This window comes from Stegostoma tigrinum, chromosome 8, assembly GCF_030684315.1.
Source record: "Stegostoma tigrinum isolate sSteTig4 chromosome 8, sSteTig4.hap1, whole genome shotgun sequence".
Taxonomy (NCBI): domain Eukaryota; kingdom Metazoa; phylum Chordata; class Chondrichthyes; order Orectolobiformes; family Stegostomatidae; genus Stegostoma; species Stegostoma tigrinum.
In genome coordinates this window covers 1,488,041-1,509,142 of record NC_081361.1, presented here as the reverse complement: position 1 = coordinate 1,509,142, position 21,102 = coordinate 1,488,041, and the positions used below count along the sequence as shown (strand labels likewise).

Below are 21,102 nucleotides of genomic sequence, written 5' to 3'. Positions count from 1 at the left end.
GTTCTTTTGGAAAACATCACTAATCCTTCACGATCATTTGGGAACTCGTTACCTAATATCATTGCAAGTGCGACTTCACCACATGACCTGCACTGGTTCAGAAAGGTCAAACATCAAGTTCTCCAGATGTAACTGAGGATTGGCAATAGTTACTGATACCTTTGGAGAGTGATCCAACGTTCATGTATCTGGATATGGTGAATGAATAGACAATAGGTGCTGGAGTAGGCCGTTCGACCCTTCGAGCCAGCACCACCATTCATTACGATCATGGCTGATCATCCACAATCAGTATCCTGTTCCTGCCTTATTCTCATAACCCTTGATTCCACTATCTTTAAGTGCTCTATCTATCTCTTTCTTGAAAGTATCCAGAGAGTTGGCCTCCACTGCCTTCTGGGGCAGTGCATTCCATATATCCATCGCTCTCTGGGTGAAGAAGTTTTTCCTCGACTCTGCTCTAAATGGCCTACCCCTTATTTTTAAACTGTGTCTTCTGTTCTGGACTCACCCATCAGCGGAAACATGCTTCCTGCCTCCAGAGTGTCCAATCCCTTAATAATCTTATACGCCTCAATCAGATCCCCTCTCATCCTTGTAAACTCAAGTGTATACAAGCCCAGTCGCTCCAATCTTTCAACATATGATAGTCCCGGACGCCATTCCAGGAATTGAGCTCGTGAACCTACGCTGCACTCCCTGAATAGCCAGAATGTCCTTCCTCAAATTTGGAGACCAAAGCAGCACACAATACTCCAGGTGCGGTCTCACCAGGGCCCTGTACAGCTGCAGAAGGTCCTCTTTGCTCCTGTACTCAATTCCTCTTGTTATGAGGCCAGCATGCTATTAGCTTTCTTCACTGCTTGCTGTACGTGCATGCTTGCTTTCATTGACTGATGTACAAGAACACCTAGATCTCGTTGTACTTCCCTTTTACCGAACTTGACTGCATTGAGATAGTAATCTGCCTTCCTGTTCTTGCCACCAAAGTGTATAACCACACATTTATCCACATTAAACTGCATCTGCCACGTATCCGTCCACTCACCTAGCTTGTCCAACTCACCCTGTATTCTCATAACATCCTCCTCACATTTCACACTGCCACCCAATTTTGTGTCATCAGCAAATTTGCTAATATTACTTCTAATGCCTTCGTCTATATCATTAATATATATCGTAAACAGCTGCGGTCCCAGCACTGAACCTTGTGGTACCCCACTGGCCACTGCCTGCCATTCTGAAAGGGACCCGTTTATCACTACATTTTGCTTCCTGTCAGCCAGCCAATTTTCAATCCAACTCAGCATTTTGCCCCCAGTACCATGTGCCCTAATTTTATTCACCAATCTCCTATGTGGGACTTTATCAAAGGCTTTCTGAAAGTCCAGGTACACTACATCCACTGGTTCTCCCTTATCCATCTTCATATGGACATGTTGCAGAACCTGTTGGGTAGGAGAAGTTCAGAAACAGAACAGCGATGGCTTCCTTCTGACTCGAGAGGGTCTAACTTTACTTTTTAATTGAAAAATCTTCAGGTTCATTTATAGTTCTTCACGGAGTATGAATTGTTGAACTTATTCAGCTGCATGTGTCCAATAAATTTCTTCAGATGTGAGGTCAAAGAAATTCTAAACTATTCCTCATCCTCCCACAGACTTTCTCTCACTGTTAAGGTGCCTACTCATGGACTTAGGGGATCCAGGTACATGATTATTTGAAGTTTCCATCCCATTTAAACAGTGGTTAAACAGTCTTTTGGCACGGCAGCCTTCATTGCTCAATTGTTTCAGTTTCGGAGTTGGGAAGTCATATTGAGGTTGCACAGGATGTTGATGAGACCTCTTCTGGAATACAATGTGCGGTTTCTGTCACACAATTACAGGAGGCATATCATGAAGCTGGCGAGCGTTAAGAAGAGGTTTACCAGGATGTTGCCTGGTATGGAAGCTTTGATTTATAAAGAAAGGTTGGATAGACTTTGACTTTTCTTGCTGGTGCTTAGGAGGTTGAGAGGCGGCCTGTTAGAAGTTCATAAAATAATGAGACATGTAGATAGTATGAATTGTGGTCGTCATTTCCCAAGGATGGGAGATTTCAAGACTAGGGAATGTTTTTAAGTTGGGAGGAGATAATTTAATTAAAAAAAATGCAAGGCAGAACTTTGCAGTGACTGTGAACAAAGCAATGGCAAGTTCCAGCAGAGAAACAGGTGGCAAAGAAACAGGTGACAGCCAGGCATGTGAGGGCTAATGTGTTTCGTTTGCAAGTGACATTCACCGCTTCACAAAGTGGAGAACGTTGAAGTACAGCAGCGACGGTGATTATTTTGCAGGATATTCACCTTGCAAATGGTTTTTCCGCCAGTATCCCTGATTACATCGCAATCGACAGGATGAAAGCTGCAGCAAGACGTGTGGAGCCAGTGGTGTAATTGATACGGCATCTGATTTTGAATTGGAAGTTTGGAATATTGTATCCTCTCTCACTCGAGTGAAGTTGACAGCTTTTCTACCCTTGCAAATTGACAGACACTCCCGAAGAGGAATGTCTGGCCAACGCTGTTTTTGTCAGGTTCCCAGCAGCTTAAGTGAATGGATTGCTGGGTTTTGGAAATTGAAAATTGAAATTAAAAGGTAAATGAGTAACTTGAGTGTGGGGCTACTTCAGCTCATTGTATATTTCATATCCCAGCTCATGGCAACAGTACCCATTGTCAGGAGAAACTGCATGTGTTCCACACAAAGCTGCCTTTTGCTGGGAAACCTTGTGTACAGCAGGAGAAGCGGGTAGAACACTGTGTGTATAAGACTGACACTGAGCCACACATTAAACGGTAAAGATAACAAGTAAAGTTGGAAACTTGCTCGCCCAGCTGGCTTGTTTTCGTTCAGACTTTTCGTCACCACGCAAGGTAACGTCATGAGTGAGACTTCCGAAGAAGCGATGTTGTTCTCCTCCACTTGAAATTTATCCTGCCCGGTCTGTTCTGGCAACTTCTGTCATTTCGCATTCTGTTCTGTATGGGTTGTATATGGGGTCCAATTCTTTATGTTTGCCGACTGCATTATGGATTGAGAACCATGCCTCTAGGAATTCCCATGTGTGGCTATGTTTGGATTGCACTACTACGGTTATGTTGTCCCAGTTAAACTGATGGCCTTCATTATCCGGGTGTACTGATATTAGGGAAAGTTTGTCATGTCATTTTGCTGCCGGCTGATGTTCATGTACACTGACGGCTAGTTTCCTTCCTGTCTGTCTGATATAATGTTTGTGGCAATCGTTGCACAGTATTTTGTAAACACTGTCAGTTCTGCATGTCGTGGGTATGGTGTCTTTAATCCTTGAGAATGTTTGTCGTAGCATGGCTTTGGGCTTGTGTGCTACCGTAATTCCTAGTGGTCATAGGAGTTGTCAGTTCTGATATGTTCTTGATGTGTGGCAGTGTGTCCAGTGTGTTCGGGCATAATGTGTCCTCTTCGTGTTGCTGTTTAGTCAGTACCTGTGGATGAAATTGCAGGGATAGCCATTCAAAGCGAAGATTTTGTATTGGTGTTCTTCCTCTTTCTGCATAGTTCTGGGTCATTGCAATGAGTGGTGACCCATTTAAATAGTGTCCCAACACAGCTTAGTTTGTGTTCCACTGACCTGAGTTAGTTGCCAAATTAAAAATATCCGAGCCCCTCAAGGCACTGACCCGAGTTGTGATGTGCAAAGGACAACACACAAAGGAGGATCCTTGTGTGATTGATCCAATGTGATCTGTATGCCAGGGTAACAGTGAAGACTGGTCTTCAACACCCACATTGAACCTGGCTCCACTTGGCCTCCAGTCACCTCTCACAAACTACCATTGCCCTTCACTTTTCCTGACCTCCCCTCTATTCTTGTTTTAAACTGATTGCACTTCAGGCAGTTTCAGCTGGCATTGCTGCTGTGGAACTGTAACATGGAGTGAATTGATTTTGACTGATCAATGACATAATTCTGCTTCTCAAGATCAGTCAATATTTCAGATTTATTACTTTAAATGATAACCATGAACAGGCTACGACAGTGAAGGCACTGAATCGTAATCTCTGGACCAGCAGGAAAGATCAGTTTATGGCACTCAGGACACTGTCTGATTCGGCCTTGCATTCTCCCAACCTTCTGCACATGATGCCCCTCTGCTCTGTTGCGGTTTTGTTACGTCTTGATATATAATAGTCTCCAGTTATCTATTCTTTTGTTATTTCCAATACATGAGACCCTCTTTCCATGTCTTGTGCCTGGCTGCACAGCTCAGTGGTCAGAGCACTGTTCTCAGAAACAAGTGGTTGTGAGTTCGAGCCTGTGATAGTGTTTGTGCATCCCCTGCTTCAAAGGGCAAAAAGAGCCCTTTAAAAATTATCTGAAATTATAACAGTATCATTTCCTCCACAGACCAGAAATATGTGTGAATTTCCACATTGCTGTTTGTCCTTCCACTTGAGGAGGAGCATTTGGAATGGCAGGAAGCAGCTGGCATCAGTGATGTTTGGCTGGAAGTACAAGGTGAAGCAGGAAAACTGTAGGTGAGCAATGGGGGAGGAGCACAAACCCAGGGCATCCATCAAATACTTCCATTTGTTGCTGTAAATAGGTTCTAGTTTTGGAGTCTGGAGTGGGACAATAGAGCCAAGTGAGTGAAGTTCTGCTTTCTGGGGGTTGCTCTCTCCGAAAGCCTCTGGCACTCTCGGTGGAAGGTGTCCTTGTTAGTTTCCTTCTGTGGGTGAAAATGAGGTTCACTTCCCCGAGGGGGCATGAGCACAGTCTTCACACCTCAAACTTCAGTTTTGCTTGTTGATTCCTCAAAGTGTTGACCCAGAAACCCGCACAGCACACACTTCATTGGGGAGACAATGGCCTGAGGTTGTTATCACTGGACAGTTAATCCAGAGACCCAGATAGTACTTTGGGGACTTGTGTTTGAATCCAGTTGCAGCAGACGGCGGAATTTGAATTCAATACAAACCTGGAATTAAGCGTCTAATGATGAGCATGAATCTGTTGTCCTTTAAGGGAAGTAAATTGGCATTCTTGCTTACATGTAACTCCTGACCCACAGCAATGTGGTTGACTCTTAACTGCTCTCTGGACATTTAGGAATGTGTAATAAATGTTACCCTAGCCAGTGATGCCCTCATCCCGTGAATGAATTTAAAAAGTACGTCAGGAATTCCTCCTGTATGCAATGATAACTGATTTGCTTTGCCCAATCTTTATGCAGACTGAAGTCACTGGACTCTTGAAGTCAGTGACCTTTTATCATAATTAGAGCTCTCCCTTTCTGCTGGTGTCTTCAATTTCCTTTTTAGTGCCTTCTGCTAAAATTCCCACACGAGTTAACTGGGGTGTATATACATCGACCACTGTCAATTTCTGTCCCTTGATGTTTCTAAACTGTACCCAGACTCCATTTCACCAGAACTAATATCCATTGTCATTACCATATTAATTTTATTCCGTAGCCAGTAATGCTAACCTACCTCCTCCTTCTTGTCAGTCCTTCCAAGAAACTGAATATGCCTGGAGCCCAGCTTCAGACATTGTAGATATTTTGGTTTCTGATTTACCAAAACATCCTGGATTCTGGAAAAATCTGAGTTCAGTAGAAATTAGCAGTTGTAAAACTGCTATGTAAGAAAGAAGGAGGAGCAAAAATAAGGAATAAAGCCAGTTAACATGATTTCAATCAGTTGGGAAAGTGCTTAATAATGTCTCTTCATTAAGTATGTTTCAGCAATGCACTTAAAACAAAAATCGTATCATCTGATTAAATCAACGTGGTCAATCCAGAAGAAGACATTCCATGATGGAGACAGGGCAGTTGCAGGTAAGTTCAAGGTCACCCTGGGGCCAGGCATGTTTGACAATTTCATTCCTTTTTGATAGTCAAACAAGTGAGGTCGCAAAGAGGAAACCAACAGCTGCATAACACCTGGATTCCCAAGAGGCATTTTGTAGGGTGTCACACTGGTGGCTAATAGATAAGAGAAGGGCTCTGGAACTGAAGGTAATGTATGAGCATGAATAGAGAGTTGGTGAACATGCAGGACATAACAGGAAGTGTTGTTGTGACTGTGATGAGAGGAGTGCAAAGGATTCGAAGGTGAATATAAAGGTTAAATTAACCTCAGGGATGTTTTTAATGGACTTTCAGGACAGATGAGACCATCCATCCTCTTGACAGCTGACCAGCCAGTCTGGCCACCAAATAAATTAATAGATGTATTGGTCACATGTGGGCAGGCCTCCTGGTGCCTTCACCTCCATGGGCAATATACCAGGAAGGCTGTTCAGGGAAGATGGTGAAGATGGGAAACTGCATCCATGACATGATGCCCACGTTTACAAACAAGCCCTCCCCACATGACAACCGCGTACACGGAGATGAAGTGGAAAACAGCAGGTAACTGCTCGAACAGGTTTTGTGTTCTTTCTCAGGAAGGTTTTCTTTCAAAAAAGAATAAGCCCAGTGACGTCACAATGGTTTGCCTGTGATGTCATAAACACAAACAAGAATAAACAATAACTGCTGTGTGTCTTCACTTCATGTTGAGACAACGTGAGGTGAACATTGCAGACTTGTAGCTCTGCAGTTTCAAGTGCGAATCGCTTATTTCTTTTCTCTCCCTCATCAGTGTAATTAGAACTAACACGAATTGAAGCGGAGGGAAAGGAGCAATACCTTCGTGGTATCACTCTTGGTTGTGAGAAGAGTTTTGAGGTAATTTGAATTCAATATATACTGGACACTATTTGTAAAGAAATTGGATTTTAGTACGAATTTCAAAGACGGGAAAACTGGAAAAATGATGTGAATTTGGGGTAACCCGATTGAATTAATGCGTGTATGTTGTGGGTCGCAATGGTTCCAGTACTTGCCAAAACCAAAATTATACTGGCCACATTTTTGTGTCCACTCTTTGATGGAGCAAAATGTTTCTTCTGGTCTTTGCTGAAGGTGATATTAGCAGGAAAAATGTTCATCTCGGATGACCACAAGATCCCATTATCACAACAATTCGCAAAAAAAACAAGAATGGAATTCTCCCGTATAAATCATCTACTATTTATCCCTCAGTGAATGTTATTTCAATGGAAAAGCTAATCATTACCAATTGTTATTCATGAAAACGTGCTTTCTGCACATTAACCAGTGCCTTTCCTACATTACAGCAGCCAAAAAATAGTATTTAGATGGAAAAGGCCCCTTGGGAAATCATTCCAGATGTTCAAGGTGTTGGATTAGAGCAAAGCTTTGTTGAGTTTCATTTTGAACTGAAGTATCTGAAGGGTGATGTCCTGGCTGCTCAGTTGACAAGTTAAAATGTTAAATTGTTGAAGGAAGACCAAGTGAAGGCGCAAATGAATATTTGACATATGTAATGAGGCTGAAGTCAGCATATTTTTTGGTCTAGTAAGTAAGTGTGATCGTACTCTTTCTCTTTTCATGTTGAATTTGGCTTTTACTTTTATGGTGTTTTCATTTGTCTTTTAGGTTTGACGATACTTCACCTTTCTCATTCCTCAGACTCCAACCCACTTTGATTCTGAAAGGTATGAGTTATCATTAATTTTTCACAAAGCACAAGCTTCAATCCAGTTCCTTGTCTCCCTGTGTTCAGTCAGGCATCGACTCACTTATTCCAGACCTCACATGGAAATTTGCCTTTAGAGACAATGGGAACTGCAGATGCTGGAGAATCCAAGATAACAAAGTGTGGAGCTGGATGAACACAGCAGGGAACTGCAGCTGCTTGGCCTGCTGTGTTCATCCAGCCCCACACTTTGTTATCTTGGAAATATTCCTGCTCCTTTGTTCCATTTGCTCATACTCATCTGTGACATATTAAATTAGATTAGATTCCCTACGGTGTGGAAACAGGCCCTTCAGCCCAACAAGTCCAAACCGCCCCTTGAAGCATCCCACCCAGACCCACCTTCCTTTCACCCACACACCCCTCAACACTACGGGCAAATTAGCATGGCCAATCCACCTAGCCGACACATCTTTGGACTGTGGGAGCACCCAGGGGAAACCCATGCAGACACGGGGAGAATATGCAAACTCCACACAGTCAGCCTGAGCCTGGAATCGAGCCCGGGTTCCTGGCACTGTGAGGCTGCAGTGCTAATCACTGAGCCACCGTGCCTCCCGTATCCGACGAGATTAAAACAGCAGCGGTCCATGACACCTGTGAAAAGTAGTAGTTGTCAGCCTTGCATCAATGACAGCAGCCTGACCCTGGAGTCAGACAGTTCTCAGTGTAATATCTTTGAGCACAATGAGGACTGATGTGGCAGCCCCCTTTTGCGACCTTGACAGACTGAGCAATAGGTGACCCGACATCTAACTGATGTCTCTACAGTTTCCCAGCTGTTTTCTCCCCACTCCCCACACCGGGTTCGGTCTCCCACTGGGCTGACTGTGTCCCACTCACTGGACTGCAGAGGTGTGGATTCTGAGAAGCTGACTGCCTCAGGTGTCCATCTGGCAGAGCCCATTACCCTGTATTAATGCCAGAGACTGCTCTTGGTGAACCTATCCTGCATGAAGGCAGCCTCCCTTGCTTTGACTCTGGGTTACTCCCTTTAGATTCTGAGACAGTGCTTCCAGGGTGTGTAGAGTGATTTTTATTCATATATTGATGTGAAAGCTTTGTTGATTTTTATTTTGAGTGGCCTAAAAAGTCTGAATCCTGACGTCCGTGTTGGCTCAGTTAGGATTTTAAAGTTGTGTTTTCTGAACAAGAGCAACATGATATCAGAAGAGCAAACAGATCATGGACACATGTAACTACACTGAAGTCAGCATTTTATCTTTTTTGGTCCAGTATTTAATTTTTTTATGGCAGTCTTTCTCTTTACATGTTGAATTTGGCTTTGTCTCTCATGATGTTTTCACTTATCTTATAGATTTGACTGTTGTTTCCGGTCAGTCAGCTTGCCGAAGCAGTCAGATTTCCGTCATACTACTCAGAATAAAAATGGTATGTACTATCCTTGCTTTTTCACACACAACAAATTCCAATCCCCTGATTACTTATTCTTCATATTCCTATACACCATCCAACACTCTCTCACTCGCACATTCTTCCACGATGTGCAAGATGTTTTATATATTTGGTCACAGGTTTGTCCCGTTTCATTTTGAGGGAGCTGAAATGTTTGAAGGCTGATGCTCTCATCTGCTCACTTGGCCTTTTAAAGTTTCAATTGTTCTAAGGAAGAGCAAGGTGATATTGAAAGAGTAAATAAACATTTGTGTTGACCATGAGGGTTTGTCCTTATCGACTTCTCCCCGTGCCTGACATGCTGGTTAAACAATCACCAGCTGTCTCTCTCTCTCTCACTCATGTGAGCACAGCCCTATGATGTGGTGTGGTAATGGTGACTTTTTTTTCGAAGGTGGGTCACTTTGGAACAGACAAGCTAGGTTTTTTTGTGATAATCACTGACTGTTTATGTCAGGAAATATCTATTGCTGCACTTTTCAAATCCAAGCTACGTCCGATGGGTGTGAAATCTGGCGACAGACGTTTTTCCAAAAAATGTCGTCCATTGGAGGTTCTGAAGTTGAAGTCTGTTGGGTTCATTCAGAACTTCAAGACTGCCATTTATGTTATGCTAGTGTATTCACAGTAAATGGATAAATGGAGTTAAGAGAGAAATGCATCATGATGTGATACAATGGAGCAAGCTCAAGAGACCTTATTCCTATGAATTCAAAAAATATAGTTTAAGTTCTGAGATATTCAGCAAGCAAACTGTAAGACAAATGGAGTAACAAAAGTATGCTGTGTACTAGGATAGAGATCTGTTCAAACTTTTCTAATTGTTATTAATTAAGTAAGCGACATGTGCAAATTCTTCTTTTCAATTTAAGACTGAGATAGAAGAGTCACCCAATTTACATTCATGATGAACATAGAGCAACGATATAATCATGAAGAGGAATTGTGTCCCTTGATGTCGTGTAGTGGGGGTGGTGAAAATAACTCATGTTTTTCATAAATTTTTGACAATCATCATGACTAGAACTAACTTATAGCCACAAACTGGAGTGTGTTAATAGGGGTTAAGAGTGGGCATTAGATGGTGTTTCAATCACTGGCCACTTTCCACTGCTCTGCCACATGCTGTGCCTGGCAACCTTCAGTGAACAAAGTCCAAATTTGAACCGGATTTGCAAACCAGTTCCTGAATTCGAAACAAGAAAAGAACATGTCATCTGTCAGGCAAGCTAGTGTGTTGTGGCATTTTGACGACGAGAGGGAAATAAAACAATGTTCATGCGGAACTCTACTTAATATTTGAAACCTGAATGTGCACACTTCAGTTGATTCTCTCCGCTGCATAATTGACTTCAACTCTTCCATCCTGCTTTTATTGACATATTAATATCTGCTTGAGAGATTTCCTCCATGCCTGTTGATTGCTTACTGACTGCATGTGAACAATATACTGAGAAAACACACCAGTTTTGATTTATCGCCGCAAAAACTGTGCGTTGAGGGACCGTGATTTACTGCGCTCGATAGTATTTTTTTATCCTTTTTGCTGGAATTGTGAAAACTTAGAACACTGGAGGGCACATCCTTCCATGGATATCCTGCCCTTTCTTCTGTTACACCGTGCAATGAATGGGAAGGAAAGGAGCGGGAAGAATGATTATGAAGTAAATTTGAGTAGGGGAGCTGATAACCTTTTACCACAACAGCAGAACAGATGGAAGGAATGAGTAGTAGGGTGAGAGAGAAAGGAACAGAGATTTCACCATTAAAAATGTTGAAGGCAATGTATTGGCAGCTGGTAGCCTTTATTTTAGTAATGTATTGCAAACATTCAATAGTTTTGCTCTTTTAATGTTTAAAGATGGACATTACATAATTTCTCTCACTGAGATTGTCATCATCGTCATAAAACATCAATTTATTTTTAATGTTATTTGTCTTACTGGATCAAAATATGATGACACATAAACAAATTGAGCTTCAAAATCTCCCCTTCCCCTACCGCATCCCAATACCAGCCCACCTCGTCCCCGCCTCCCTAACCTGTTCTTCCTCTCACCTATCCCCTCCTCCCACCCCAAGCAACACACCCATTTCCTTCTGTCTAACCTCATCCCACCCACTTGACCTATTCGACCTCCCCAGCCTGACCTATCCCCTCCCTACCTCCCTACCTACAATCACCTCTACTGGCTCCATTCCTGCCTCGAAATTTGTCTGTCTCCTCTCCACCTATATTCTCCTCTACCCATCTTCGGTCCGCCTCCCCCTCTCTCCCCATTTATTTCAGAACCCTCTCCCCCTCCCCCTTTTCTGATGGAGGGTCTAGGCCCGAAACGTCAGCTTTTGTGCTCCAAAGATGCTGCCTGGCCTGCTGTGTTCATCCAGCTCCACACTTTGTTATCTTTGTTTGGAGGTTATGCTTTTCTGCAGTCATGCTTTTTTATACTTGTGTGGGGTAAAGTTCTTAAAACGGCAACTTCATTTAATTGAAACACATTTTGTACAATTTTCTATTACTTGGAACAAGTCTTGGAAATACATTTCCTGTGAATACAGACGATTCATAATTCTGACAGAACCGGTCAGCTACTCTGGCAAAGTTGAGAGGTTCGCATTGGATTTCAAATTTCAAATCAGGCTTCTTCAAGAGTGCTCCAATTCCCTCCTTTGCTGACATGCTCCACCCTGACCCCTGCCCAATCCCAAAGGTATATTCATCTGCTGACATGAAGGAAACTGAATTTGATATAGGGGTGCTTGATGTGATTTGAACTATGAAGTTCTTTGTGAGAGTTCTTAATTTCTTTTGCACACTCCACAGTATCAAGTATGATAACCCTTCGGCAGCACATTGGAAGAGACCTTGCATGGCACGAGTTGTGGAACAAAAAAAAAACAGAGGTTTCCTTTTTCTTCAGTTTCTCCCTCCTTCTATTTTCCGCCAAGTCAGCAAACATTTTACACCTCTCTGCTTTCCTTCCAGTTATGTAAGCTTGCTTTCAAGAGTAATCAGATTCCTCAAAACAATATTGTTCAGAAATGTGAAGTCAGTGATATTGTTAGCAGAGAATTCAAACAGGATTGAAGCCAGACTGTCATGTTTCCTGTTGCTGGCTGTGGCCTCGAGCTGTAGACAGAAGTTGCTGCACATAATTCCACATTTTCTCTGTTGTGGAAAATTTCTGGCCCGTCTGATGACTGGATTAAAGTAGAAATTGAGAAATAGTGGGTAGTCAGCTGAAGGGATTTAATATTAAATGTTTATTTACTTAAAATGATGGTTTAATATTCTTGAGATCGATACAAAATAACTCTAAGGCTCAAATTTCTGTTTTGTATGAATCTAGCTGGCCATGTTTCTGTGATGTTTTGACTTTAACTTTGTGTTTTTTTTAATGGTTCAAGCAATACATGAAGTGACCAGCTGCTTTATCATTGGATTGAACATATTGTATCTCCTCATCAATGGTATTCCCCTCCAACCCTTCAATGCTCATATCTTTGCACTTCTAATTCCGGCCACTTTGATCTTGCCTGCATGCTTGATCTTCTTTAACTTGTCATTGGTGTGTTCAGCTACCCAGTTCTGGGACACTGTTCCAAAACATCTCCTCTTTGTCCTCAAAACCAATCTTTCTGACCAAGCTTTTGGTGACCTGCCCTAGTTTTAGCTTCATGAATCTTGGAGCGATTTTTAAATGATTATGTAAATGTGAAGCATTTTGAAATATTTCTACCATGTCAGAGATCTATACAAATAAACATTGTTCCTGCATCACATTTACTTTTTAAATTTGTATTCTCTGTAGGCATCAGGAGATGAGCTTCCATCCCATCTCACTGTCGATACCTCCAACGTTCAAATTCTTCACTCTGAGACCTCAAAAAGACTTGTCGAAAATTTTGTAATCGCTCTCATGAACAAGGAGCGTTTCTACATCCGCACATTCTTTTCGACATACAAAGCATATACCACTGCTGAAAGTGTGTTGTACATCCTCCTGGACAAGTGAGCATAAATCTGATGAGCATCTCCTTTGTTTAATGGTAATGATAGAAAAGTATGTTCTGTCGAGTAATTTTTGTTATTAATCCTTCTGGCAATGAATCGCTGAAACTAGCCATATGGAAACAACTCTCAGTAAACTGAGAATCTCCATCCAACCCTCAGTTAGGGAGACTATTTTTTGTTCATTGAAGACACAAACTTACCTGCACCCCAATCCCTTGGACATTAAGCTCTGCAAATTTGGGCTTTAACTTTCATCCAGTTTCATCAGAAAAGTCCACATTTTTTAAAGTATTCTGGAGGATTTTATCCTCCACACAGATGGTTTTATCTTCCACCTTCTGCCTAAAAGGTCCGGATTCAACTTCTATCTCCTATGTCATGTGTCATAATAAGTTTGAATAACTTGATTAAAAGTAATTAGACTTGAAGTCCTTCATAAAGAGAGACTGCAGTGGGACTGATGAGCTTGTTTGTTTACAACAAGGCAAAGCAGTCCTTCAGTTCTCCTGTTTTGTGCCCCCATCGCCTTCCAATATCCCTGATCCCAAATGGTGGCACAAATCATGTTTAAGCACCCGGCTAGTGATTTGGGACAGAAGTGAATAAAACATACTCACAAAACATAATGCTGAGACAGCTGCCAATGTATTTTTGATTATTTTTTCGCAATAATGAAGCGATCGAGAACCAGTACAATACAACGATTAAAAAGTGTGGTGAATGTATTAGGACAATGTCTGGACCTTGGTATTAAAGATAAACAGTGACGTTGACTTCCTTCAATGCTTTTTATGTAGTTTGGAGCTTCCTACAACTATGTTTGGAATGTTTAAGTTTCTGCATGTAGTGAATGGAAAAATGTTATTTTAATTGAAAGAAGCCTATCAATTGTCTGTAATAACAAAGTGTGGAGCTGGATGAACACAGCAGGCTAAGCAGCATCTTAGGAGCACACACGCTGACATGTCAGGCCTAGACCCAGCTTTTGTGCTCCGAACTTGTTGCTTGGCCTGCTGTGTTCATCCAGCTCCACACTTTGTAATCTCGGATTCTCCAGCATCTGCAGTTCCCATTATCTCTGATCAATTGTCTGTAAGTCTGTGTTGGGCATAACAATCAAAGTTTGGAAGCTGAGTTCAGGGTGAGGAACCTTCATTGCAAAACTGAAATGTTGGTCAAATGAATGTCTGCTTCCAACTGAAATATGCAGGAATACCGCAGTTCTGTAATAATGGGTGAAATGTTTTTCAAATGACATCAGTGATGGTTTCTCTTGTCACCTCAGTTTTCATACATTAGTTTTTTTGCATATTGGGTGAGCATTGAACAGTTTATGTACTTCACAAATGGTGCTTTGGGGTAACTTATAAAAACTCAGTTCGGGGACAAAGCGATTCTCACCACTGCTGACCTTCAATTGATGTACCTCTGACATTAGAGGGATATCCCTGGGTAGGAAAAGTCTCCCAAATGTGCTATGGTTAAAAAATTGGAGAAAATCAGCAAATAACCAGAGATTATTAGATTTTTCTTCAAAGCACTAAGCTAATGAGCAGGCTTTCATGAACCCAATAGGTTGCAGAAATCGATCCAGCTGGACCTTTCAAAAGGGAATTTGGGTTTCTCTTTTTGCCTGTTGCCAAAATATTCTCTTTCTTTGCCCAAGTAAATAAATGTTCCAGCAGAATAATTCCAACCAGAAGCTTCTGAGTTTTTAAAAAAAGATGACCCATACTTGCCGTAGAATTTGAAACATCACAGCTCACGCATGTGTCTCACGTTATCTCTCAGAGGTGAGATAGTGGACAACGATTCTTCGCAGGTTATTACTTTCTTATTTGCTTTTGTGTTAGGCCGGTGGTCATCTTAGATGATGATATTCTTTTAAAGGTAAAGCGAAAATTTCGTAAAACCAAGGAATCTCAGCAAACTGTGGTTTGTTGAAATTTGAGGAGTTTGGTTCTCATTAAACTCTAAGGTAGCTGTGGTTAAGACAATCATCTGTTATATTTACTGTCTCCTCCTTTCACAGTGTAACTGTTTATGACTTTGGCTGCTTAGATCTCTAACTTGTCCATTGTCTTTTGGTGAAAGTCTCCATCTGCAGGGAGATTCTTGGAGTTTTTAAAAAGTCAACAACAAAGTGGCTTCCATGCCATTCAAAAGTTCAAACCCATTTTACCAATTGGTCAGATTTTGTGTTTCAGATTAGTGTTTGAGCCAACCATTTTAATTCGGCTAAAAGATCATCATAATTCAACGGATGTTTATAGCATCCGTTCACCTTACAGGCACCCTACATTTCAAAATTTTCCTTTATCCATGGTGAAAGGGAGAAACAGTCTGACGAGTTGCTACAGTTATTTTGGTGTTCTGTAATTAGATCCAGGGAATTCATCCCTTTTTACGTGTGCTTTTATACGTGAGAATTAACTTGAGTTCAAAATGGTTAGGATCGTATAGTATGAGTATAATTTAAAAAATCTGTTCCTGCCCAAGTTTTCCAAGTGTTGACGACCAGTCCATGACTTCTGAAGGAATGAATTTATGACTGACAGATTTGGTGATGTGACAAAGATGCGCTAAAAAATTAACCTTAGAGGACTTCGGAATACTGCAGAGAAATATAGGTTTAGCAAGTAGTCAACGATATGACAAATAGAGTTGTACATGGGTAAATTTGAAGTCCATTTTGGCAGAAAGAATAGCAGTTTTGTTTTTATTGAGGGAGATTGCATTGCTCTGAGATAGAGTGGAATCTGGGTATCCTCGTGCATGAATCACAAAATGATCATGTACAGACACATTAAGTAATTTGGAAAGCAATTAAATGTTTTCATTTTATCATGAGGGAATTTAAGCACAAAATTAGGGTTATCCAATATCTTGAATGATTTTCTTTGTATTTGTCAGTGTATTTCAAGGATGGAAGTAAATATATTAGACGCAGTTCAGAGCAGGTTTACCAGAATAACACCAAGACTAAGTGACTTGTCTTACAAGGAAAATTTGCACAGGCAAGGCTTGCATCAGTTGGTGTTTAGGGAAGGAAGAGGCAACGTGTTTGAAACAAAAAAAACCTGACGATTTGGACAGGGTAGACATGGAGACAATGTTTCCTCCTGTAGAAGAGACTAGAATGAAGGGCGAGTGTCTAAAGGGCAGTGGTTGTCAATTTAAAACAGTGATTTTTTAAAAAAACATTGAACCACATTGAATGCTTTACTCTTCTCTGTGGCAGGGGATGAGGCAGGTATGCTGTAAAGTGCCAAATTGGAGTTTCAATGCAAAGTATTAACAAACTTGGTAATCAAGGCTTCAAATGCCAAAATCCTGAACCTTCAGATGTTTTTCAGTGGCTGAATGCAAATTGTAGATTCAAGCTTGTTTAAAATCACTTAGTTTGTGCTGTCTGACCAATTGCAGATATGGAAGCTTTGGCACCTCAGAGGCAGAAGAGATTCCAGTTATCGATTCAGTGAGCACAAAGTAAGCTTTAGTCTAATGTGTGACTTAATTAAATTTCATCCAAAATACAACAATGTTAAAAAACCTGCTGGCACTTCCTGTAAGATCTGTGGAGGGCCTTCCTCCCACAGCAATGCAGCAAACACTAGACAGCAGCAGTCACATGAACAAAGTTGTTTGATTGTATCAAAAATCTACACAGATTTTGTTTGTTTAAAAAGAAAAGTTGTATCAACAGAAAAGATCCAAAAGTGTTCAGTGAAAAATTGCTCATCTATTCACTATTCAGATCTCCATTTGTCGCCAAACATTTAGATAGCTGAACTCTGAATTAAGGATACAACATGTTGAAGAATTGAGGTTCCTACCTCCTCCCCTCCCCGCAGTCTGCCTGTGCTGTCTTTCAAATCTCCTGTGAAGGTTTTGAAGAAAAACCTACTCCCAGTACATCTGGAGGGTGATCTATTTTATAAAAACTGTTGACCAAAGAATGAAATAGAGGCAGAGCTGCAATCTTTTCTTTGCTGTTATGAAGGTTGGTATTGCTGAGCTTACACAAAAGAGATTTGCAGGCCAATGTCCACTGTGGGAGTTGTGGAACTCTCATATTTGCAAGACAGACAGGCACAAGTGGCTTTCAGCTGGTGACTTACTTCATGCCCAGTGAGTCATGAAACCAGCTACTTTGCCCACCGCTGACAATACAGTATAATGGTGCAGAAGAGAATTCAGCTTTCCTCATGAACTCCCCTTCACTTTACCAAGAATGTCATGTCTCAGGCCAAGGCCAGTTGACTTGGGACATTCAGCCCTGTATGTCGAGACACTATCTGAAGTATTTCATCGGACAGTTGGTTGCCTTTCTATATTTGGGCCTGGAGCTCTTTGTTTAAGATATTATTCGACTTTGCAACAAATATAAAATGATGAAGAAATGGATCTGATACATCCGTCTCTCTCTCTCTCTCCTTCCCTCTCTCTCTCTCTCTCTCTCTCTTTCTTTACTGCCACACCCCAGTCTCACGGTCCTATCCTGCAAACTGCAGTCAAGGGCTTTGTGGAGACAAATCACCATATTCTGTAGTTGCGTCTAGACCTGTTGTTACAAAATTAGCTGTCAATGGCTCAAATTACGGACTCAATGTCTTTCAGGTGTATGACGATAATTTTATTGTGGATGTAGATGTTCGCTTAAATTTACTTGATAGCGCTTTTATGACCATTTGCAGAATACCTGACAGTGCAAACAACAAGGTAGATGGGAAACCATGCACTCTAAAATCTACCATGAAGGAATAAGTTTGAATACAACAAGCGGTTAAGGTTTTGCTTTATTCAGAGTACAAGGAATACAAAGGAAACTGCCGATGTGCGAACAATTACTGGCTGCAAGTGTTTGTTTAAAATGACATTCTTCACAACTAATTTCAGCAGCGGAAACAGTGATAACATTCCGAGCTGTGAGGAGCTTGCAAATCCAGTGCCTGCAGAGACAGTTACAGAGATCAGAAAGTAAGTATTGATCCAATGTGTGAGGAAATAATGCTTTAATCAGAATACAACTATGTGAAGGGCAGCTGCTGGAGGGCCACCATTTTCAGGAACATTATTTTGAGACTTTCTCCTGAAACTGAGCAGCATCTGTGGAGAGAAAGCAGAGTGGGCGCTTTGAGTTGAGGTTCCCCTGTTCAGAACTTTGCATCTCTGAAGAAGTGTCGCTTGGCTCAACTTGAACTCTGTTTTCTGTCTGCAGATGCTGCAAAACCTGTAGAGTTTCTCCAGAAACATCTGCTTTTCTTTCAGATTGTCTGCGTCCGTAGTTTTTTTTTAGATTAAAGAAACAGTTGGCTGTTGTTCTAATATTTGCTCTGTTCTTAGTGTTGTAAAAAGAAATTTTAGATGGAAGCTTGTGGTTCATGCTGCAGGCCTTCTGCTGGATCTGAAACCTGGAGGCCTTGGCCGATTCCAGCGGTAACCAATACAGAGATTGCTGTCGGCGTTACTCACCAGTTGACGGTTTGGCTCAGTTTTGACAGCTGCTGGTCCAGAGAAAGGGATGGCAGATCAGCATCTTTCTCAGCCCAACTGTTAATGCTGATTGTCACTGAGGTTGTGTAGGTGGGCGCCATCAGGGAAATGAGGGAGGCAGTCCTTAGAAGTCAAGGAGAGTCCAGGTGTCAAAGAGAACTGGCCCATGTCACATAGCTTTGCAATGTATAGGTGGCAAACCCCCTCCCTGCCATTTTCCTAATCCTCCCGCCTCCCATTTAATTGCCAGTGAATGATTGGGCATGCATTACACACGATCTTTAATGGAATGTTTCTTTTCCAAACATTGGACTGTGCACTGCTGGTAAATACATTGAAAAATTTGACTCTCTAACTCTATTTCCAATGTTATTACATGCCCCACCTCCCCCCGTTGCCCAAAAAAGAAGACCGTGGTGTTTTGAAAACGTGTGAAAGTTGAAATTCCTTCTTTCTTGCAACTTCCCCAGCTTCTCTTCCAGACTCAACTCCTGTCACTTGCAAACCACCTTTTAATGCTTGGAGGTGAAAAACAAATCTCGATCTATTGTAGTTACATACATCAGAAATGTTGCCTGTTTAACAAACCCGGTTGATAAGCACTTGAAAACTTGGGGGAGCTTGTCATCTGACGAGTGGTTGAGGGTTTTGGTTCTGTTCAGGATGCAGTTTAGAAGGATGGGAGGGAATGTCATTGAAACTTTCAGAATACTGAGAGACCTGGAAGGATTGCACATGGAATGGAGAAGATGTTTCCACTAGTAGGAGAGATTAGGACATGCCGGCGCAGTCGCACAGTGAAGAGACCAACCTTTAGAACTAAGGTAAGAAAGAATTTCTTCAGTCAGGGAGTTGCTCATCTGTGGAAAACATTGCAGAAAGCCATCGAGGCCAAGTCATTCGGTCTATTTAAGATATATAGAGAGAAGGGTTCTTGATTAATAAGAGGATCAAGGGTACCAGAAGAAGGCTGGCAATTGGGCTTGAGAAACATCACAGTCAGAATTGAATGGCAACGCAGACTCAGCAGGTCGAATGAGCTAATTCTGCCCCTATATCTCATAGTCTTATGGATCCACACTAAATACTTCAATGTTCGTTTTGTGAGTAAGCCATTTCTGGGTGCAAGTGCTTATTTACAATGTCTTTAATTTTTGCCTTATATATTCAGGAAGGCAAATGCAATGTTGGCATTTATTTTGAATGTAAAAACAGGGCTGTATCTCTGAGGCTTTGTAAGGCTCTGGTCAGGTCGTACTTGGAGAGCTGCGTGCAGATTTGTGTCCTATATCTCAGGAAGGATGTACTGTCCCTGGAATGGGTTCAGAGGAGATTCACGACAGTTATCCCAGGAATGGAAAGCGAAACATATAGGGAACGTTTGAGGAATCCAGAACTATATTCATTGGAGTTTAGAAGGATGAGGGGTGATCTAATTGAAACTTTCAGAATACTGAATGGCCTGGACAGAGTGGATGTTGGGAAGATGCGTCCATTGATAGGAGAGACGAGGACCCGAGGGGACGGTCTTAGAATAAAGAGGAGACCTTTTCAATTGAAGATTTGGAGAAACATCTTCAGCCAGAGAGTGTTGAATCTATGAAATTCACTGCCACAGAAGGCTGTGGAGGCCAGGACATTTAAAACTGAGACAGATAGGTTCCTGTTTATCAAGGGGATCAAGGGCTATGGGGAGAAAGCAGGAGAATGATGTTGAGGAACTTATCACCCATGACTGAATGGCAGAACAGATTCAATGGGCTGAATGGCCTAATTTCTGCTCCTATGTCTGATGGTCTTATGGTCTTAATGAATTGCAGGTCCAAAACCTTTGACAGCCCAAACTCTGAGAAAGATGAAGAACCAAGTTCACCAAAAGCGACTGCAGAAATCTCAAAGTAAGTTTCATCCTTCTGTGCTTCATTCATAATACATAATATGAAAAGAAATTGCTGTGAATATAGTAGCTCCTGAAAGATTATGTCACCATTCGAGATGATAAAAATCACATTAAAGAAACAGCTTTACTCCCTCCGAGGCCATTGCCAGTAATTAAATCAATGACACATTTCAGCCTTTGATCTATAGAAAACATTCAAAAATGTTCAGTGAAAATTTGATTGGCCCTCAACATCCAGACCTTGGTGGTCTAACTTGCAACAATGCTAAACTGCGAAACCTCCCACCTCCCCTCAAATGCACCAGCCTACGTAACTGGAGTGACCTACATATTTTCTCTGAAAATTTGGAAAGCAAACCATCTAGTGTAGTCATTCGTCTGGACTTTGACCAATTGGGGACTTGAAATACAGAGCATTTTGGGATTCAGTATTTATTTTCAATGTTTATAAGTCAGTTGTAGATGCAGATCCTTTCCTTAATTTGTGCTTCATGAGCACTTGCAGCTGCAGATATTTTGGCCGTATAGATTGTCGGGTGGGTGGGAACCAAAGTTTGCCAGGCATCTGTGTAACCATGAGGAAGCAAGGTTGATCGGAAATAATTTTGATGTGTTTTAATTCTGCTTCATTTGGAATGCAGCAG

General features: G+C 41.6%; 1 protein-coding gene across 1 annotated transcript in view; it reads left to right on the top strand.

The window, feature by feature from the left end:
* Window positions 1-21,102, top strand: part of LOC132209878 (ral guanine nucleotide dissociation stimulator-like 1) — a 60,405-nt gene that overhangs the window by 2,215 nt on the left and 37,088 nt on the right. Inside the window, exons 2-9 of the mRNA XM_059647703.1 lie at window positions 5,761-6,439; window positions 6,672-6,757; window positions 7,532-7,590; window positions 8,950-9,023; window positions 12,860-13,059; window positions 16,489-16,551; window positions 17,962-18,042; window positions 20,379-20,456. Coding sequence (XP_059503686.1) covers window positions 9,021-9,023; window positions 12,860-13,059; window positions 16,489-16,551; window positions 17,962-18,042; window positions 20,379-20,456 — 425 coding nt within the window. The 5' untranslated portion in view covers window positions 5,761-6,439; window positions 6,672-6,757; window positions 7,532-7,590; window positions 8,950-9,020. The remainder of the gene's footprint in view (window positions 1-5,760; window positions 6,440-6,671; window positions 6,758-7,531; window positions 7,591-8,949; window positions 9,024-12,859; window positions 13,060-16,488; window positions 16,552-17,961; window positions 18,043-20,378; window positions 20,457-21,102) is intronic.